The 19124-nt window shown below is 38.9% G+C and overlaps 1 protein-coding gene across 5 annotated transcripts in view; it reads right to left on the reverse strand.

The window, feature by feature from the left end:
• Positions 1 to 19124, reverse strand: part of sugct (succinyl-CoA:glutarate-CoA transferase) — a 125949-nt gene that overhangs the window by 77311 nt on the left and 29514 nt on the right. For all 5 annotated transcript variants that reach the window (XM_048971944.1, XM_048971943.1, XM_048971945.1 and 2 more), the window contains 3 exons: positions 17351 to 17442; positions 17062 to 17205; positions 4957 to 5052 (listed from right to left, as the gene is read on the reverse strand). In XM_048971944.1, coding sequence (XP_048827901.1) covers positions 4957 to 5052; positions 17062 to 17205; positions 17351 to 17442 — 332 coding nt within the window. The remainder of the gene's footprint in view (positions 1 to 4956; positions 5053 to 17061; positions 17206 to 17350; positions 17443 to 19124) is intronic.

The following is a 19124-nucleotide window of genomic DNA, read 5'->3' on the forward strand; positions in this document are numbered from 1 at the left end:
GTGAATGAATGAATGAATGAATGAATAAGTTTATAAAGAAGTACCTAACAGAACAAGAAATAAAAAAAGACACAAAACAGCTGCCGCTCCAACTGCAGACGCACAAAAACAGCAAAAATTATGCAACACGTCAAAGGAAACAATATTGATGATGTTTGCCAAACGCAGAATCAGCGAAGAGGAACAGCAGTCTCAAGTCGAAGCTTACCAACTAAGACAGACACCTACCTGCTGTGAAAAACCACAAAATTACAATCTCATTACCAAAGACCTGAATCAGCACCTCAGTCACAGGAAAAACTATATATCACAACCTTCACAAAGCATGAGTTTATGGCAGGGCTGTGGTCTAAAAACCTCATGTATTCAAGGCCAATGCAGAACGATACGATGCATAACCTGATCAAAGTAGTATAAAACCTGGACCCCTGAGCAATGGAAAAAAGTATTATGGTCTAATGAGTCATCTTTACCCCCTCCTCTAGCATCCGGACGGGTTTACATTTGGAGAAAGACAAAGAATGCCTTCAACCCACAATTTACATTGGTATGGTAGCCATCTTGTGGGAATCATTAGGTCTGATGATTGCTCTGCATGGTTGTATAATGGCCAAAGGAATAAGAGACCATTTCAGCAGACTGGATGCACCCTATAGTGCAAACACTTTCTCCCCCTGATGCTCCAGTATTCCTTGATGTTAATGCCTCACTCATACGCTGTTACAGAAATTCACGAGTTATTTCATAAACACCTGGATGTGGAAAACCTTCCACATTCTCGCGAGTCACAAACTCGAAACATCACTGAGACTTCATTAGCTTTGTTTGAGGTGCAGAGTGTGAAATTAATTTCCACCTCCTTCATCCCTCAAAGTAGTGGAGATTTTTCCTCATGACAAATGGTCCAGTAAATAACCACACACAGTTCAGGACTTGGGTGCCAGCATTTTATGAAGGACTTAAGCTGTTCTGAAAGCAAAGGGTGGCCCAACTCCTTAATAGCTCTTTAATATAAATATATTTTGAGGCCTCTCTGATATTTTATCCACTCCCTGTATACAACACATAGAGAGCAGTTAATGGGATTTCCTGCAGATACCAATGTCTATTCCATACATTGCTTTACCATTCTCGCTACATTATGTACTGATCAAGTACTCTTTTAACTCATATTTTGTATGATATACAGCTTGTTTCTGTATTACTTTGTCCACCAATGGAAATTAATTCAATTACAATATCTTGCACATCCAGTAAAACTGCATAATATCCTTTACTGCCATATGCCATACTGGGTATTGAAAATGGATGGATGGATATAAAAAGGGGAAGTCTATCTATACATTGGGATTGTGCTAATCAGTGGGGGTCATTGCTTGCCACAGCCTGTTTGGACTATGTACATGTGACTGGATGGATGCTGGTTCAAATCCCAAGATGGGCAGAGTGATGCTACAGGTGGGCTCTTGGGCACGGACCCTAAACAACTGCTCCAGGGTTAGGGTTATCTGCTGTCTCAAAAATGTATGTCACTTTGGATAAAAGCTAAATAAGAATGTAAAATAACGAAGTAAATTACTTCGTCCAGCTCTGGCCAGTAATAACAGTAATACAAAGAAGCAAAAGTTCACCAGTGTGCCGAAGCTCTGCCGGTCACCTTCGTCATACACAGCCTATCGGCAGTCTTTGTGAAGTCTTCCTGTCTAGCAAGTACATCAGTTTACTTTGGGTTGCCAAACTATTACCTTCTTTGACTTTCAAATCAGCTCCTGGACTTTTGTAAGGCATACCTAGGAATAAATTGTTTCCAGACATTTCCAAATGTATTTAAATAAATACCAAAATTAGCATCCGATTAGGACCCCCATCCCTGCAGGTGTGAGGTGACAGCAGGTCCCGCCAAGCTGCCGTTCCACCTTGCAAATTATGTCATTGTCTAATTAAACTGAAATACACATTAGAATAGAAAGTAATTACAGTGGTTGTCTTAACTTGCATGTTGCCCTGAACACAATATTATTTGCTCTCTAATAATGCCAACAGTTGTAAGTAAAATACACCAGACAAATGGATGACCCAAAAGCTTTGCAGTATTCTGCTTCACTACGCTATGAATATATACCCCCCTGTATACCGCTGATACCAAATGGGCAGGAAACAATGGAATTACATAGCATCCAAAAAATGAGGCTTGTATAAGGGCAAAGCCAAAAAAGAAGATGCAATACAAATACGCCTGCAAAAAATTTATCTCATACTGTATATAAAAATGCATTGCATTAAACTGTGTTTATGTACTTATTATCTTATTGAAGCACCTTAATTTGTATTTGTGTTTAATTTATATTAACCTGGCTGGAAAGATATGCAGGGTAAAATTTTCAGTGCATAGTGTAATTGACTAATTAACTGTAATTGTGTATTGCACGTATGACAGACACCTGAACATCAGTCTGACTAGCTCAGTTAGTAGAGCTTGAAACTCTTAAATCACAAAGTTGTGGGTTCAAGCTCCCCGTTGGGTGTTGGCTTGAAGGACAGTGCTGCACTCCTGAGCAAGACCTATAATCCTGAATTGCTTCAGGGGCTGTTAAACCCTGCTTTGGCTAAAAGCATTCACTAAATGCTAAAAACTAAGAAACATGTTGATTGAAATGTGTAATACTGGATTTGGTAAAATAAGAGAAGCTGGCCAGGCAGAATGATGTGATGCACCATGTCCCATTTCTTGGAACGTTACAATACAGCATTATCTGGTGTAAATTTGGATGACAAACATTACAGTATAATGATATCTGGTGTACATCTGGAAAACTGGCTCGGAAATGTGTATTTGAAAAATCAGGGTGAAAAGGAGTAAGAAAAAATTATAGTGTTACACAAACAAAGAAAGTGATTTCTGATTGGTTGAGGCTCTGAGTTGTTAAGCACAAAGGATTAGAATACATAACCTACTTGTCCGCACTAGTCAGCACAAATCAAAGAATCTGTATGTTTGTTATATGCCTTACACCAACCTCAAAGGGCTCACTTTTCATGATTAAAAGTTAGGATTAAACTCATTAAAGTGATCAATTTAACTTTGAAGTTTTTAAGTAGCTGTTATATACAAAATCCTTCCATCTGCTCACATGGGGCATGGAGTTTATCCCAGGCAGCACAGGGCACAAAGTTGGGGTATACATTACATTTCATATTTATGTGGCGGATACTTTTGTACAAAGTAATATACAAGCAAGAAAGCAGGGTCAAAAAGTCCCAGGAGCAATTGTGGGTTCAGGGCCTTGCTCAAGGGCCCAACAGTGAAATCACTCAGCCGTGGGATTTTAACCGGAGACCACCTGATCATAGTCATAGAGTCCTAACCTACAGAAATACACCACCCTGCCAGTATATACAAGAGCATATGGCTAATTTACTTTAAAAGCAAGAATAAATTTTGGATTCATTTCAGGCATTCCTGGCCTGGCATAAGGGTGGTGGGATTGTGGGATTTATTCCTACCCTCTGTTACCATTTAGTTTGCATGGTTTCCCCCAAAAACAAGCGGTTAGGTGATTTGGGGTCTTCATAAAGTATAATCAAGCTACAGACTGCCATCAGATGCAGGCGTTCCCCTGCTTTCTGGCCCATTCTTCCTGAGGCAGGCTCCAGGTTCACCATGACCCTGTACTAGACCAGTGGTTATGGAAAAGGGATGAATGGAGTAAGCAGCTTCAGTAAACAGACTTCACTTCTGACGTAGTTTCACGCAAGTTATTGCTCAGCAGTGATTCCATTACTGCACATTTTATTTTCATTGTGAGATATGCTTAGACTTTCATCTGCACTCTAAAAATGTCTATTTTCTCATGGAAGGAAAAATGATCAAAATTATATGCTGCAGTTTTCGTTTGCTGCAACAAGCTGGACAAACTAAAGTTTCTCAGCCAAACTTTCAAGTGCTGAAAGGGGCAAGCACATCAATATAAACAAGAACAGGCCGACTTGACTGACAACCATCTTAACCAATAAGATGCTGAAGAATACTAAATCAATAAGTAAATTTGGTAGGTATTCGACCAAAACAACACGACAGTACAAGTGTTCTCTCCCAATTCCTTGGGAGTTGGGAGGGAGCAAAAACCTGGAAAAAACTACCAGTTTTTTCGGTAATAAACAAAAGTCTTCAAATACAGTTACTGAGTTGAGAAAAAAAGTAACAAAATTAAGAAAAAATGAGCAAACATATACATTTTATTAAATTGATTGTTTATTGTAACTGTTGTGTTTCTTTTCTGAAAAATTCTCAAGTGCGTAAGAATTACCTATACACTGGTATTTATTTAACTTCAAATTGTAATGTACGGATTACTCATCTCCAACAAAAATACTACTCGTAAGCAAGTACAAACTGTATTTCACTAATTTAAAAAAGTCTCAATGAACACATGGAAATAAGAGGAGAGGGCACTGAATTATAAGAAGGGATGTTAATCTAAAACCTATCTGGCAAATTGCTCTAAAAACAGAAGCCAGTCAACATCTGAAAATGCACTTAACATAAAAAATCTTAAGATTTTAAGGTGTAAGTTTTCAATGTTAAAAATTAAGATATTTTTATCCAGTGTAAACTCTCACGTTGTTTTCAACCACAGATGAATATCTTTAGGTGTGTGTGTCTATATTTTATATTTGATATATATTTTGGGGACCATTTTGGGTTATTTTGATGTTGTGGGTACCATCTTTCAGGTCCCCACGAAGATGTGTGTATGCAATTAAAAAAGTAAAAATGCCAAAAGTCTCGTATTTTGTTTGGATACTTATGGTTAAAGGAGGAGGAGTTAAGTTAATTATTACAAACCTGTGTACGTGTGTGTGTGTGTGTGTATATGTAGAAATATAAATGTGCTTTGCATGAACGAATAGGTAGGTAAAGTGTTAGTTCCTGCAAGTATAAGTGTAGGTACCTACCTGATAGGGAACAATGCTCTCATGGGCGGTACCCCAACGCTTTGCCTCCTTCCCTGTGTTCAGGTAGTTCGCAGCTATGTGAGTGAGGCACGCCACCTAGGATAAAAGAAAAGGGATTGCGTTCATTTATTTAGCAAACACTTTTATCCAAAGCAACAAACATTTTGAGAAAGCAGGATCAGCCAATCTTTGGAGCAAATTTAGAGTTAACAGTCTTGCTCAGGGGCCCAAGAGTGAAATCACTCTGCCAGCCTGGGATTTGAATTAGCAACCTTCCGCTCACAAGCACAGCATCTTAACCCACTGAGCCACACACCACCCCCAAGATAACAGGGGGATTTCATAAACATAAACAGATTCCTGATACTCGGAAACATATGATTCAGCACATCCTCCCAAAGAAAGCAAGTGTGGATAATGGCATTGCATAAATAAATCCTGTTCTCTACTTGCGAACAATATACAGGTAAATTTATGGCTGAGTGTGATGTGATTGCTTAAAGACTGATGAAAAAAAAGTATGAACACTGAGCGAGGAAAATATATATGAAAGAAATCAGAAAGAAAAGTCTGAGAAGGAGCAAATAAATCTGTGGGACAACTGGGACACAGTGGAACACAAAACGATGACAGAAAGAAGGGCAGAGCACTCGTATGGAGGACATTAGGTAAAAGCAACATAAAGGTAGCATATAAATACATGTGCAAATAACACTGTAAATTTCTGCTCCGGTCTTATAACAAATGAACAGATGACTCTACCAAAAAGTCCTCTGCAGTGTCAATATATTCAAATAGTTATTCCATGCTGAGAAAATAACAAGTTTAATAGAAAAAATACAGAATAATGAAAATACTGCATTACTTTGGATTATGAGACCTAACTAAATCTTTATACGACTTCTTCAGTTTCGAATTCTTAAGTGTATACAGTAGTGTGGATTCATCTAGATTGTCCAAATGTTAAACCAGAATGAAAACAACAGTATTTTACAAAGCTGCTGATAAAATTGTAAATATTAGACACTTTAAGCAATTTGAGCCAGAGCTGGAAAATATCCAGGCCACATCAGACCGCCTCATAGGGTCAGTTATGATTTCATTGCTGATTTGTGCTTGATCCTAGGCAGAATGCCTCGTGTTGAGTCTACCCATCACATAGCAGCTTTTATTTTCAGGTAATTGTCTAAGATTAGTTAGGTTTTTTGAAAATGTAGCTTAGTCTGTTGAAACCTAACATCAACAACACTGGACTACCACTGAGAAAACTTAATACATGGAAAAACTAAATAGAATGGGAAACAAGCCATCAAGTACAGCACAGACAGTTTCATTGACTGCAGTGCCATTTGCATGGCAGGGCTATTTGCTAAAGAGCACATTGCTTAACATATGGCTGTTGCAGCCAGCATTGCTAAACTACTAATACACCTGGGGACATTTTATCAAATAATTAGGCAGCACCATGTGCCAGTCGACCATAAGGAAGCTTTGTCATGCAATACAATACTTCCCTGAGATCCTGATAGAATTACTTATTCGTTGATTCTTATGTGCTGCATAGCAATACATAGACAGGTCTTGCTCTTTCATCTGCATTGATGCCATCCAGCGACGATAATCAATTTTTTAGTTCCTGATAGAACGCCTTCATTCGTCCCTCACCCATTAACTACATTGTAACACATATGCATCTCTTGCTCTGATTCATCTGCATTTATGCTACTGTAGCTGGCATTTGACTTGTATTTATTTAACGTAATTAAGGATCCTACTTGATACTGGAACACTCTCTAAGGGTCATTCCATGGGAACACAAAAAGGCCTGCAGTAAAAGCTGAATGACTGTTATTACCATGATACCCAAGCCTATGACATTCCTATAGAAACACACTACGAAAAAGAAATATAATTTTTGATAAAGCATTGATGTCATTTCTAAATCTCCAGGTTCCTCATCACCAAAAATTGCACTTTCTTCATAAATCATGTTTCCAGGAGAAAAACAAAATCTGGCTTTAGGGATGATATAAAGTCACAGTTACAGTATTTTCAACTGCCTTGACAAATACTGTATAGACAGACCACAGCTGGGCAGAACAACTGCCCCCCCCCCCCCCCCCCAAAAAAAAAAAAACAAAACAGAGTCTGAGCTGAAATTCCGCCTGTTTGCATCCATTCCGGAAAGCGTATCTTTGTCCTCGACTGGTTCGAATTTTGGGCGATTATCCTAATTGCAATGATCATGTGGTTGAAATTAACTACTCTGTCTTCTCTCAGATGGCTACAACCGGCTCCCCTTCGTTCATGTTCCACATGAAACACAGCTGTCCACTTGGGCACCGCTGTTTGCTGCAGAACTCTCTTTAAATGCAACTTACAACTCACGGACTGGCAATGATACGTCGGTTTTAAACTGTGAAGATATTTATCAAAGAGTGGGCTAGATAAAGATGTGTTTTGTAAAGATGTTATCAAAACACCTGAAGAAATCCATGGGATTCTTTATATTAAAAAATAGCTTCTGGTATATTTTAAAAACCATTAGTTCGAGAGAGTTTTATTATATTACTCTTGGAAGATATTTGGCATAATAACATGTAAGCATGTGAGAACAGAATTATATACAGCATAGGAGTATACTATACAATAGCAATGTAATAACAATATCCATAGCTGTAGGAATTTACGCATTCTCATGGTTTTGTCTGGACCCTGTCGGGCTGTGAGTCACGATAAAATGGTGATGAGATACAGGGCAGCTCCAGTATGTGAGGCTGTCAGATAGAGTGCTTTTGTTTTGCCAGGCCAAACGTGTCTCAGTCACCAAAAAGCTGGTGTTTTGAATTCCGCTATTTGTTTGTACTCATCATTCTCATATGCTTTAACTTCAAAGGTCTTTAAAAAAATAAATAATTAAAATGATGCAAATTTGAAAAATTTCTGGCCATGCAAGTTTATAAACTTGATGTTATTCAGTGATAGAAAAAATATTACATTTAACAAAATGGAGAAAAATAGAGGGGAAAAAAATAGGTGATTGCTTTATAACCACAAACCTCAAGCTTTAGCTTTTTGGCATGGACTTCTGAAGTTGACCAATGAGAGCTAAGTGAAAATATGTCTTCAGAACGTTTCATTTAAAGCCATGGATTTCCTCCAATAGAGCAATATTCCCACCAATATAAAAGACACAGAATAACATTTAATAGTACAATACGACATTTTAACTTCATCTCAAATAACAATAGCTGGATCGGGAAACCACATGTATGGATTTTTTCATGTTTCAACTACCACTTTGAAAATGATAATAAATAAAGCTTTCAGCATTTGTCATTATCCAGGTTATAAAAACATTTTCTGAACGTTTGGCTATTGCTGGGAATTTGTTGCAAGGAGAAGAGGGTCCAAGGAGGAGGTCTGGAACTCGTCAGTGGTCCATACGTTCTTATATAATCAAACTTTGGATCTGTGGAAATCGGGCATGAGACCCTGCTTTAGCTAGTTTTATGCAATGCCTTAACCAAACAACTGTTGATGGAAGTCCGATATTACTTCAAATGTATGTTTATGAGAATCTGTGCTGGAAGTTCACAAGCAAACAATACAACCTAGAGCCAAAGATCCAATTGGTCATATGCCGCTTTAAACTATTTCCTAATTACAAGGCTACAAAGTACTCTGCAAATCAATACCAACCATTTGTCTTCTAATTTCCACTTAAAATGAAAATAGAAAAAAAACATATATATACATATATATATATATATATATATATATATATATATAAAAAAACATTAGTCAATGTTTGACATCTTTCCATCAGGCAAATGAATAGTCTGTACAAATGACCAACTGGAAGACCAAGGAAAGAATGACATTTATAGACATGCCAAGATATAAGTGCATTCAGTGATCATCTTGTAGAGAATAAAAACTCTCTCTTAACTCTTTTGTACTTACAACCCCGTTTCAAAAACAGTTAGTATGCTGTATACTGTAAAATATAAATAAAAACAGAATGCAATGATTTCCAAGTTGTATAAAACTATATTTCGATGAAAATATAAACACAACAAATCAATTGTTGAAACTGAGAATCTTTACTATTTTATGAGAAATAGATGCTCAGATTGAATTTGATGCCAACAGCACATTTCAAAAAAGTTGGGACGGCATATTTACCACTGTGTTGAATCACCTCTTCTAACAACACTCTGTAAAAGTTTGGGAACTGAGACCAGTGGCGGGAGTTTTGACAGTAAAATGTTGTCCCATTCTTGCCTAGGGTTTCGTTTGTCGTATTTTTGTGTCAAGATGGTAAATGTTTTCAATGGGTGACAGGCCTGTACTACAGGCAGGCCACCCTCGCACCCAGACTCTTCTACTATGGAGCCATCTTGTTGTAATACGTGCAGAATGAAGATTGGCATTGTCTCACTAAAAACACAAGGCCTTCTCTGAAAAAGATGTTGTCTGGAAGCCAGCATGTGTTGCTCCAAAACCTGTATATATAATTCAGCATTAATGGTGCCTTCCCTGATGTACAAGCAACCCAAGGCATGGGCAATAAGGTACCCCCATACCATCACGGACGCTGGCTTTATAAACTGTTCGCTGATAACAAGCTGGATGGTCCCCCACTCTTTAGCCTGGAGGACACAAAGTCCATGATTTGAAATTTTGATTTGTCAGACCACAGGATAGTTTTCTATTTTGCCTCATTCCATCTTAAATGAGTTCGAGTCTAAGAAGTCGGCAGCATTTCTGGATCATGTTTACATATGGGTAGAGTTTCATCCTGCATTCATAGATGCAGTGTCGAACTGTGTTCACAGACAATGGTTTTCATAAGTGTTTCTGAATCCATGCAGATTTCCACTATTAGAATTGTTTTTGTCTTTAATGCAGCGTCGCCTGAGAACCCGGAGGTCATGTCTATCCGATATTAGCATTTGGCCTTGTCCCTTGAGTACAGAGATTTCTCCAGATTCTCAGATTTTTTTAATGATATTATGTACCGTATAATTATGAAATTCCCAAATTCAATCGGGGGGCAGCATGGTGGTGCAGTGGTTAGCACTGTTGCCTCACACCTCTGGGACCTGGGTTCAAGTCTCTGCCTGGGTTATATGTGTGTGGAGTTTGCATGTTCTCCCCATGTCATCGTGGGGTTCCTCTAGGTACTCCAGTTTCCCCCCACAGTCCAAAAACATGCTGAGGCTAATTGGAGTTGCTAAATTGCCCGTAGGTGTGCATGTGTGTGCCCTGCGATGGGCTGCCCCCTCCCCCCCAACCTGGGTTGTTCCCTGCCTCGTGCCCATTGCTTCCAGGATAGGTTCCAGACCCCCCGTGACCCAGTAGGATAAGCAGTTTGTAAAATGGATGGATGGATATTCAATTAGGTGTTTTGTTTTATCATTATACAACTTTTCCAGTCTTTTGTGGCCCCTGTCCCAACTTTTTTGAAATTTAGTGCTGACATCAAATTCAAATTGAGCAAGTAATAAAATCTGACATGTGAATTTGTTCTATTTTCAATTGAATATGGGTTTATATGATTTGCAAATCACTGGATTCTGTTTCTCTCTACATTTTAGATATTGACACATTTTTTGGAAACAGGGTTGTAGAAGTGTTGGGAGACATTCCCTAGAAAAGTCGTTGGTCATTTTGGGCATCACTGAATTTCCTAGTAGCTAGATAAATAACAACACAGAAGAGTAATAACAGCAGATTGATGTCTTAGAGATGGTGGCAGGGAAACCAGTCACCAGAGATATGGGGTGCACAATGTTGTGAAAAGTCAACAACAAAACAAACAGACAGACAGCAGAGTGAAAAGCCAAAGAATAAATATAGATACAGGGCACCAAAAGTCATCCAAAAACCCAGAATTGAATAATAATGAAAAAGGATGAGATAAAGAGAGTGTTAATACATCATTCAATTACTGTCCTATTGTAGCAAAGAGCTTTTAAGACATGAAAGGAATTAAATGAATGGATAATAAGAAAAAAAACTTTCAGAAGGAAGTTTCTGGCCACAACAAAGCAACACAAGCAACTGCATGATTAGGACCACTTCCCACTTTCTTCTGCATTGGTATTGCTTAAGGGACATCTGTTGAGATGCTAAATTATTTTCTGGTATAATGTTATGAATCCTTTACAGGGGAAAAACCAAAAAAAAAAAAAATTGTGACAGAATGTCTAAAACTGTTTTAGCGGTTTATTAATCAAAGTCATCTCCACAGAACCTGCAAAAAAAATCTTAAATCTATCCATCACTGCATGGGATCGTGGAGGCTTTGATTCGTACTTTAAGGATATGCATGGAATACTATACCCAGCCTCTTGTTTGATGTCAACTTAACATCAGATTTGATTAATATGGGGCAGATTCATTTATAATTCACATAATGTCTATGCACAAATTCTAACCAAAACAGTAAAGGATTAGTGACAGAACATGCAGTTTGAAAGAAATGACTGCATGGTTTCTTCAATGACTGTGTCCCTTATTTATTTTTCAAAGGTACTCCTCCTACATATTTTTCCTTTTAATAATACAAAGTAGATCACTGGACAATTCTCTACATATCCATTTAACTAAATCTACCTTGAATAGATTCTTTGTTCAATATCACATTTACAATATACAGAAACATTTCATGTTCTGCTCTGATCTTAGCAGATAATTTATCGGGTACTCCAGTTCGTTAATAAAAAAAAGCCTGCTCCTATCAAGCAACGACTCATTTGACTGCAACCAAATACATACAGCATGCAGACAGGGTCAAGATGTCCGGTTACTGTGTGGCTAAGCATTAGAACAGCTAAGGTTCCTGATCTAAGTGATTTTCAATGTGGTGTGATTGTTATTACCAGATGTGGTGGTTCTAGCACATCAAACACCATCTTGGTGTTTTCACACACTAGCGTGTCTAAAATCTAAAGAGAATGATGCAAAATAAAAATTCAGCCAGTGGTAACTCTGTTGCTGAAAACATTTTATTAATGAGTGAGTTCAGATGAGAATGGTCTCATTAATGCTAACAGGAAGGCCACAAGTGCAGGAATAACACCTCCGTGCCACCATGGTGTGCTGAAAGGCTTCTATTAAAAAAAAAAAAAAAAAAAAAAAACTCTTCAACCCTTTAAGTTGTTCTGGAGGTAACAACAAGTCATGCCTGGTATTACCTAATAATGCATCTTAGCCATTCACATCAGTGGGAAGACCAGGATCATGGACAGCACTCCACTGGTGTGCAGGGAACCTGGCACAGGTTAACTGAAGCTGCTCCTAGCCACAGAATAGTAACACGCATTCAGTGTACATAGGCCATTAATGCAAAATAAATAAATAATGCAAAATAAACTGCAATGAAAAGTTTAAATGTTACTGCGAGAAACACGCGATTCCACGGTCACAGAAACAGCTAGCACGTAAGTGACAAGGATGCATGGCATACCCAAGCCAAGATGCACATGTTTTTTTGAACACCTAAAACAGTATGCACTTACACTAAGAAATATTAAATAACACAAATATTTATATATGATTTTTTTTGTGATCCAAATCATTTTCAGCATTGTTTATATAATTTTTGCCTCTGGAATCTTTCAGCGAGCTCCAAAAATATTCCCTTTTAACTGTTCACAGCCAACTCGCAAATAACCAAAACTGCGAGTGTCAAAATCACAAATCTGGAGAGGCGACTGTACATAGATGACAATGATAAGGTTTCCAAAATCAGGAAGTCCCTGCTTCAAATTCCAGGGTCAGCAGAGTGATTTCACAGGTAGGTCTTTAGAGCAAGGACCTTAATTGAATTGTTAGAGGGACTTGCTGACCCTGCTCTCTCAGTTGTACGTCTGCCAAAAAAATCAATACAAATTACCATTATGCTTGGTTGATGAACAGTTAAAATTAAAACCTCTTGCTATGGCCACACATCTTTAAAGACACAACTTTTTTTGACAGATTTTAGAGACTCTCGCCAGACACCATTTATCATTTGTATTGATCGGCTCTGAAATTCACAGGAAAAACAAACATTTGTTTTTAATAATCTCTGTGTAGCAATGTTGCAACACAAAGAATTCTATGTATTTCAAGACATCGCCTAAGGACCAAAAATGTATACATTTCGAAGTTTTTGACAAATTGTTGTTGGTTTTTTTGTTTTCTTTTTTCTTGAATAATAAATAAATGTGCCACAGATTTTCGGTCACTTGACATGCAAGGCATTTCTCCACAGTAACTGTAGAGTAAGAAAGAAGTAATTGCATTTAACAGCATCTAAAAGTATTACTGTGACGGGTGGGTTTGGTTTTTAGCACTGTGGCCTCACTCTCCCAGGTCGAGGGTTCAAGTCATGTCCTGGAGCCTGTACTATGAAGTGGGTTTACTGGCTTATCGGGGTTTTAAGGTAATCTGGGCAAAATGTAAGTGAACGAATATGAAGTCCATTTAAACTATGGTACCTTAAATCCGACAAGTTACCCCGATAAGCCAGTAACCCCACTTTGTAGTACAGGCCACTGGATATCGAGTGGATGTGTGGGTTTCCTTGAACATCTTTAAAATTTCAGCTAGACAGTCTATACAACCACAAAATGTCATGTTACGATTTTTCCTTATGTAGTCGAAAAAATCACATTGGTATTTTACAGATGAATGTTTTCTGGGTCCCCCCCGAGACCCTGACCAGGATACATGGTCGGAAGATGGATGTATGTATGTTTACTGAGGGGAAAAATCAGGAGCCGACAGAATGCTAAAGCAGTTCCTCTCCTAGGGATGGGAAAACTTGGAAGCTGGGGAGGACCGTTTCCGCAATCATCGCACCACCTGCTTCTATAAATCCCTATGGCCCATTCCCAACATCGCACTGTGGATCACCGGGAGGACATGTGGAAAGACCGGCCACGGTGGTCAACGGGGACATAACCCAGGAATTCTGTGACATGTCCCAAGGCACCTCGCAGTGGATTGTATTCTCCATGCTGTCCAGTTCAATCTGGAACAACATTATAAAAGTGCCAGGCGCCTAATTAAGCCGGCCCCGCTCTCAATAATTTATATGCTGAAAGGGAGGGTGAGGCAGGGCATGTCCTGTATTATGATGTGAGAAAAGTTTGCCTGGGACATAAAACATTCCCTTAAGAGCAACAGTGTCTTTTCTCTGACTCATGTCCGGCCAAAGTGCCTTGTTCGGTTTAGCTTCTAACGTTCCTCACTGGTATGATCACAGCAATATCCCGTCTGGTAATATACACTGTGACAGAAAGTGTGTAAACTTCAAACCGTAACACACCATTGATTTTAAGGGTATTACATTGCCTTGTCTACCATCTTGCCTCCTCTCAGGAATATAGAGTATCGGTGGAAGGTTTTTCTACTAGTTTTATGTGCAAAGAAACTTTATATATGTGTATATTTTTTTCTTCACTGAAAAGTCACAATAAATGTAAAGAACCATCCATCCTATAAGTACTTATCCTGGTCAGGTTCACTGCAGGGCCTAGAGCCTATTCCAGACAGCTATAGGGGTATGGTACATCAAGGAGGGGATGCCAGTCCATCACAGGGTACATACATACAATATTACTCTAATGCAGTGTTTCTCAATTTGTTCCTCGGGGACATTCAGACAGTCCATGTTTTTGCTACAGGGAACTGGGAAGGAGCAAAACTTGTGGGTCTCCCAGGACCGGGTTGGGAAACACTGCTTAAAGAGCAATTTAGAGACACCAATTAATCAAACATGATGGGAGGAGTACTTAAAGGGAACCATCATAACGCGGGCAGGATATGCAAACACATAAACACAGAACGAAGTTGGGATTTGAACCATCAAACCAAGAGGCGTGAGGCGTGAGAATTTCAACTGGGATACCTACAGCAAAGAACTAGGGCTTGATATTTTGTAAGAAACATTAGTTGTTGTCTCTGAGATGAAACCACCAATGACCTAAAGTCCTCATCATATGTTATAGTACCAGGAACCAAATCTCACTCAGTCCACATGTAATCCAACAAAGAACTTTCGTTAAATTTCCAAAAGTCACAGAGTATTTACTCACAAATTCCTAATAGGAGTGTAGCTTTGAAATGTTCATCCAACTTTTGTCCTTGCTGTGTTGGCCGTGTTAGTCATGTTAAGTCATTTGTCTGAGAGCCCCAAAGGCTCTGCTGTAATGCTCAATTGTTTGAAACAACTGATCTAGTTTTGGACAACACAATCAACGCTAAACACCATATCCAGATTTCTTTGGAATTATTTTAAGTAAATATTTAAGTATATTTGTTCCTAAATGTAACACATTCCCTAAATTTTATTACTTGGAAAAGCAGTGTTATAGATGATGCTCAACATTTGCATTTATTAAATGAATTTCTTTTAAATTACAACTATTATCATAACAAAATCACTTCCATTTATTATTACATAGCTAATTTCTTACATGGTTTCCTCAGAGCACTAAAGGAATTAATGGACATTAAATGTACTTACATGTCAATGACTTACACTATAAGGAGACAAGTTTAGGGACACTTGGCCATTACACCGAGAGTGTCACACTTCACAGGGAGCACAGACCAGGAAATCAAGAGAAGGACCCGAAGAAAACAAGGGATATATTGGGTGAACAGCAAGCCACACGAGGCAAAACAGGTAATGACATCAATGACAGAACTGGGGAAAGATTAACAGGGAAGCACTTAAATACACGGACTCAATTAAACAAGATTAGGAACAGCTGGTAACACGGGGATTCCACACAAGGTTAATGAGGGGGCATGGCACACAGAAAGAGCGGGCACGACCGGGACGTGACAGACAGGAACTTTTATCTCATCCCATTCTAAATCCATAGACAACAACATGGAGTTGGTCCCCCCTTTGCAGCTATAACAGCTGCCACTGTACTTGGTAGGCTTTCCAGAAGTTTTTAGATTGTGTCTGTGGATATTTTCCCATTCATCCAGTAGAGTATTTGTAAGGTTAGGCATTGATATTGGACATTACTGTTGGCACAATGAAGTCAGGAAGGTGACATTTTCCTGGCATATGCAAAAACCCAGACTTGCCCATCAGACTGCGAGACAGAGAAGCATGTTTCGTCACTCCACAGAACACATTTCTGCTGTACAAGAGTCCAGTGGCAATGTGTTTTACACCACTCTAACCAGCGCTTGGTGATGTGAGATTTGCATCCAGTTTCTATGCCTTGGAAGCCCATTCGGGGAAGATGGTGGCACAGGAGGTAGTGCTCTCGTTAGGCAACTGGAGGGTTGCAGGTTCGAGCCCTGGTTCCTCCTGACCCCATCAAAGTGTCCCTGAGCAAGACACTGAACCCCAAATTGCTCCCGGTGAGCAGGTTGGCACCTTGCATGACAGCCTCCGCCACCGGTGTGTGAATGAGTGTGTGAATGGGTGAATGTGAGGCATGAAATGTAAAGCGCTTTGAGTACTCGTAGGAGTAGAAAAGCGCTATATAAATGCAGTCCATTTACCATTTACCATTCTGTGAAGCTTCCGGCATTTTGTGCTGGGATTAATGCCAGAGGAAGTTTGGAACTCTGGAATTATTTGAGTCATTGAGCGTTGACGACTTATGCCTGGTTCATATGGTCTTCCACTTCGTGGCTGAATTTCCGTTGTTCCTCATTGCTTCCACTTTGCAATAATACCACTTACAGTTGACCGTGGAATATCTAGCAGAGGGGAAATTTCACAAGCTGACTCATTAAAAAGGTGGCATCCTATGACAGTACCACACTTGAATTCACTGAGCACTTGACTGCATGTCTTGGTGGTTGAATTTAAACTCTGTGGCAATGGGTCTGAATGAAACACCTTAATTCCATGATTAAGAGGCGTGTCACAATACTTTTGTCCATATTTAAAATGATTAATAAATTTATTAAGGAAGTGTGTAGGGGCTGGAAGAATCAGAGAAAAAACTCATAAGGTAGCCTCATAAGGCTACCAAAACTCACCTTTATACTCCTAAATGGAGCTTTGTCAGATCACTGGAATTATCTGATTGGACGTTTGCTAGAATCAACAGCCAATGAACTTAAAGTTACCTGTGAAGACAGCAGGTTACAGTCGATGTGGAGGCCTCTCCCAGTCTTCTGTTGCTGTAAAAGCCCAGCCATAATAGCCCCGTGTGTGTACAGTCCCGTGGCCAGATCAGTCATGGCCACTCCGGGTCTCACTGGTTCTCCATCCTGACCAAGAAAGAGAGAGCTCGGAAAGTGAACTCCACTGATAGTAACATCTGCCTAATAGGCATTGACAGAGCCTCCAAAAATATGTAAGGCTGTTCCCATACAGCCAGAGATTTCGCCCAGACAAAACTATCCTTTTCCTCACCTCTGGGCCCGTTATGTGCATCATGCCGGACACAGCAGAGGCAATAGAGTCATAACCAGGACTCTGAGACATCGGCCCACTCTGTCCATATCCTAGAAAAACACAAGGAAAACATTCATGTCACTAAACTTCAATATTATATCTACATTTACATCGTGTGCTAATATTGTCATACCTTGATTATTTTCTGCACATTTGTCCTACATATCTGTCTCTACACTCTATGCTGTACTGTGGCCCTGGGGAACATTATTTTGTGCCACCATTTCCTTTGTTACTGAATATAGTTTGTGTGACATTAAATCCCCACTCGAGTTGACTTGACACCTTCTAATTTCCATAGTGTTGCTTTTTAATGTAGTCACTCTATTTGGAAATATTTAATGCAGAAGTTTTAGCTGAGCTGCAATGTGCTGTGATTTGCACATGTTTACGCTGCCTTTTTAACTTAACTGATTGGCAGTAGACAACAAAGCCTGTACACTTTACTGGCAGTGTAAGTTTTATGTCCCCCTCCCCTCTCCTGCCCCTGATTACATTCACTTATCTGCAGGTTTGACAAAAAATTTGTTACACCATTTCACACATAACTGTTTGTCACACTGTTGTTGTTTTTTCTTCAAAAAATTACTTTCTCTAGATCTATATTCTTTATTTAAAATTAAGTCAGAAGTGCTAAACCTTCTGAACTTTTCCTTCAGAAATTCTTTAAAAATTAACATTTTTGATAAAGCAATTAATGACACATTAACCTGTAACTTACACTAACAGGTATCTTATATTTGAAAATATTTTCACATTGGACACAAATTGTGAACGAGTCAAAACAGTTACACAAACATAATTAATGCAGGAAAAAAAATACTGATAAATCACCACATATGAGCTTTTAACCCCTTTGCAACCTCATACAACCAAGATTTTGCTAATGATCCCAGTTCATCAGGCAATACAGAATCAAAAGTCAGAGTTTTAAATGTCTGAAAGGTTCGTTGTTAATGTTTATCTTCCTCCAAACAACTATCTAAGTTGTTCTCACAAAGCAAAGTTCACACTGCGTTTATGAAAATGATCTACAGGAAGAGTGGGGAATGACCAATCTAAGCACCATTCTGACAGTGAGCAGCTATACCAAGGTCAACGTGATATGTCAACATTTTTAACACAAAATTAACAAATACACTACGAGTAAATGGAAGAAGGAGTCCAAAAACCAAATGCTCTCATGGAAAAGAAGTGCAGGCTTCAGGTTCTGTTTTTCAAACACAGACGAGGCTTTCATTTGATTATCTCACTTCTGCTCAGAGACAGAGAAGTTCATTTATTCTGACTGCAACACCGAGTGCCAAATAGATTTTGAGCAAACGACATGCAGAGATCATAAATCAAGCCCTGAGAATATGCTCAAAAGTACCCTCTAATTCACTGGTAAGGAATAAAAGCGGAATTAGAATCCTCAGTGCTTCTGCAGGGAATGTTCCCCTCCAGGCTGACGAACCCCAAATGCTTTGTGGCTATGAAACAAATACCCTTGGCACTGCATTACCACTCAAAGCTGATTTTTCTTAAGTTGTGTGTTAAACAGGGAGATCCTAAGCGTAAATCAGCTTTGATCTGTTTTTTTCTGCTTTCTGTCAAACACAATATAGCTGAGATCAACTGTTCCAGTCACCATGAGTTCATGGTTCCCCTAACAAATGATTGAATTAAAATTATCAATCTATCCATCCATCTTCTAAACACTTATCTGCTCAGGGTCAAGGGGTAGATAATG

This window comes from Brienomyrus brachyistius, chromosome 1 (assembly GCF_023856365.1).
Source record: "Brienomyrus brachyistius isolate T26 chromosome 1, BBRACH_0.4, whole genome shotgun sequence".
Taxonomy (NCBI): Eukaryota; Metazoa; Chordata; class Actinopteri; order Osteoglossiformes; family Mormyridae; genus Brienomyrus; species Brienomyrus brachyistius.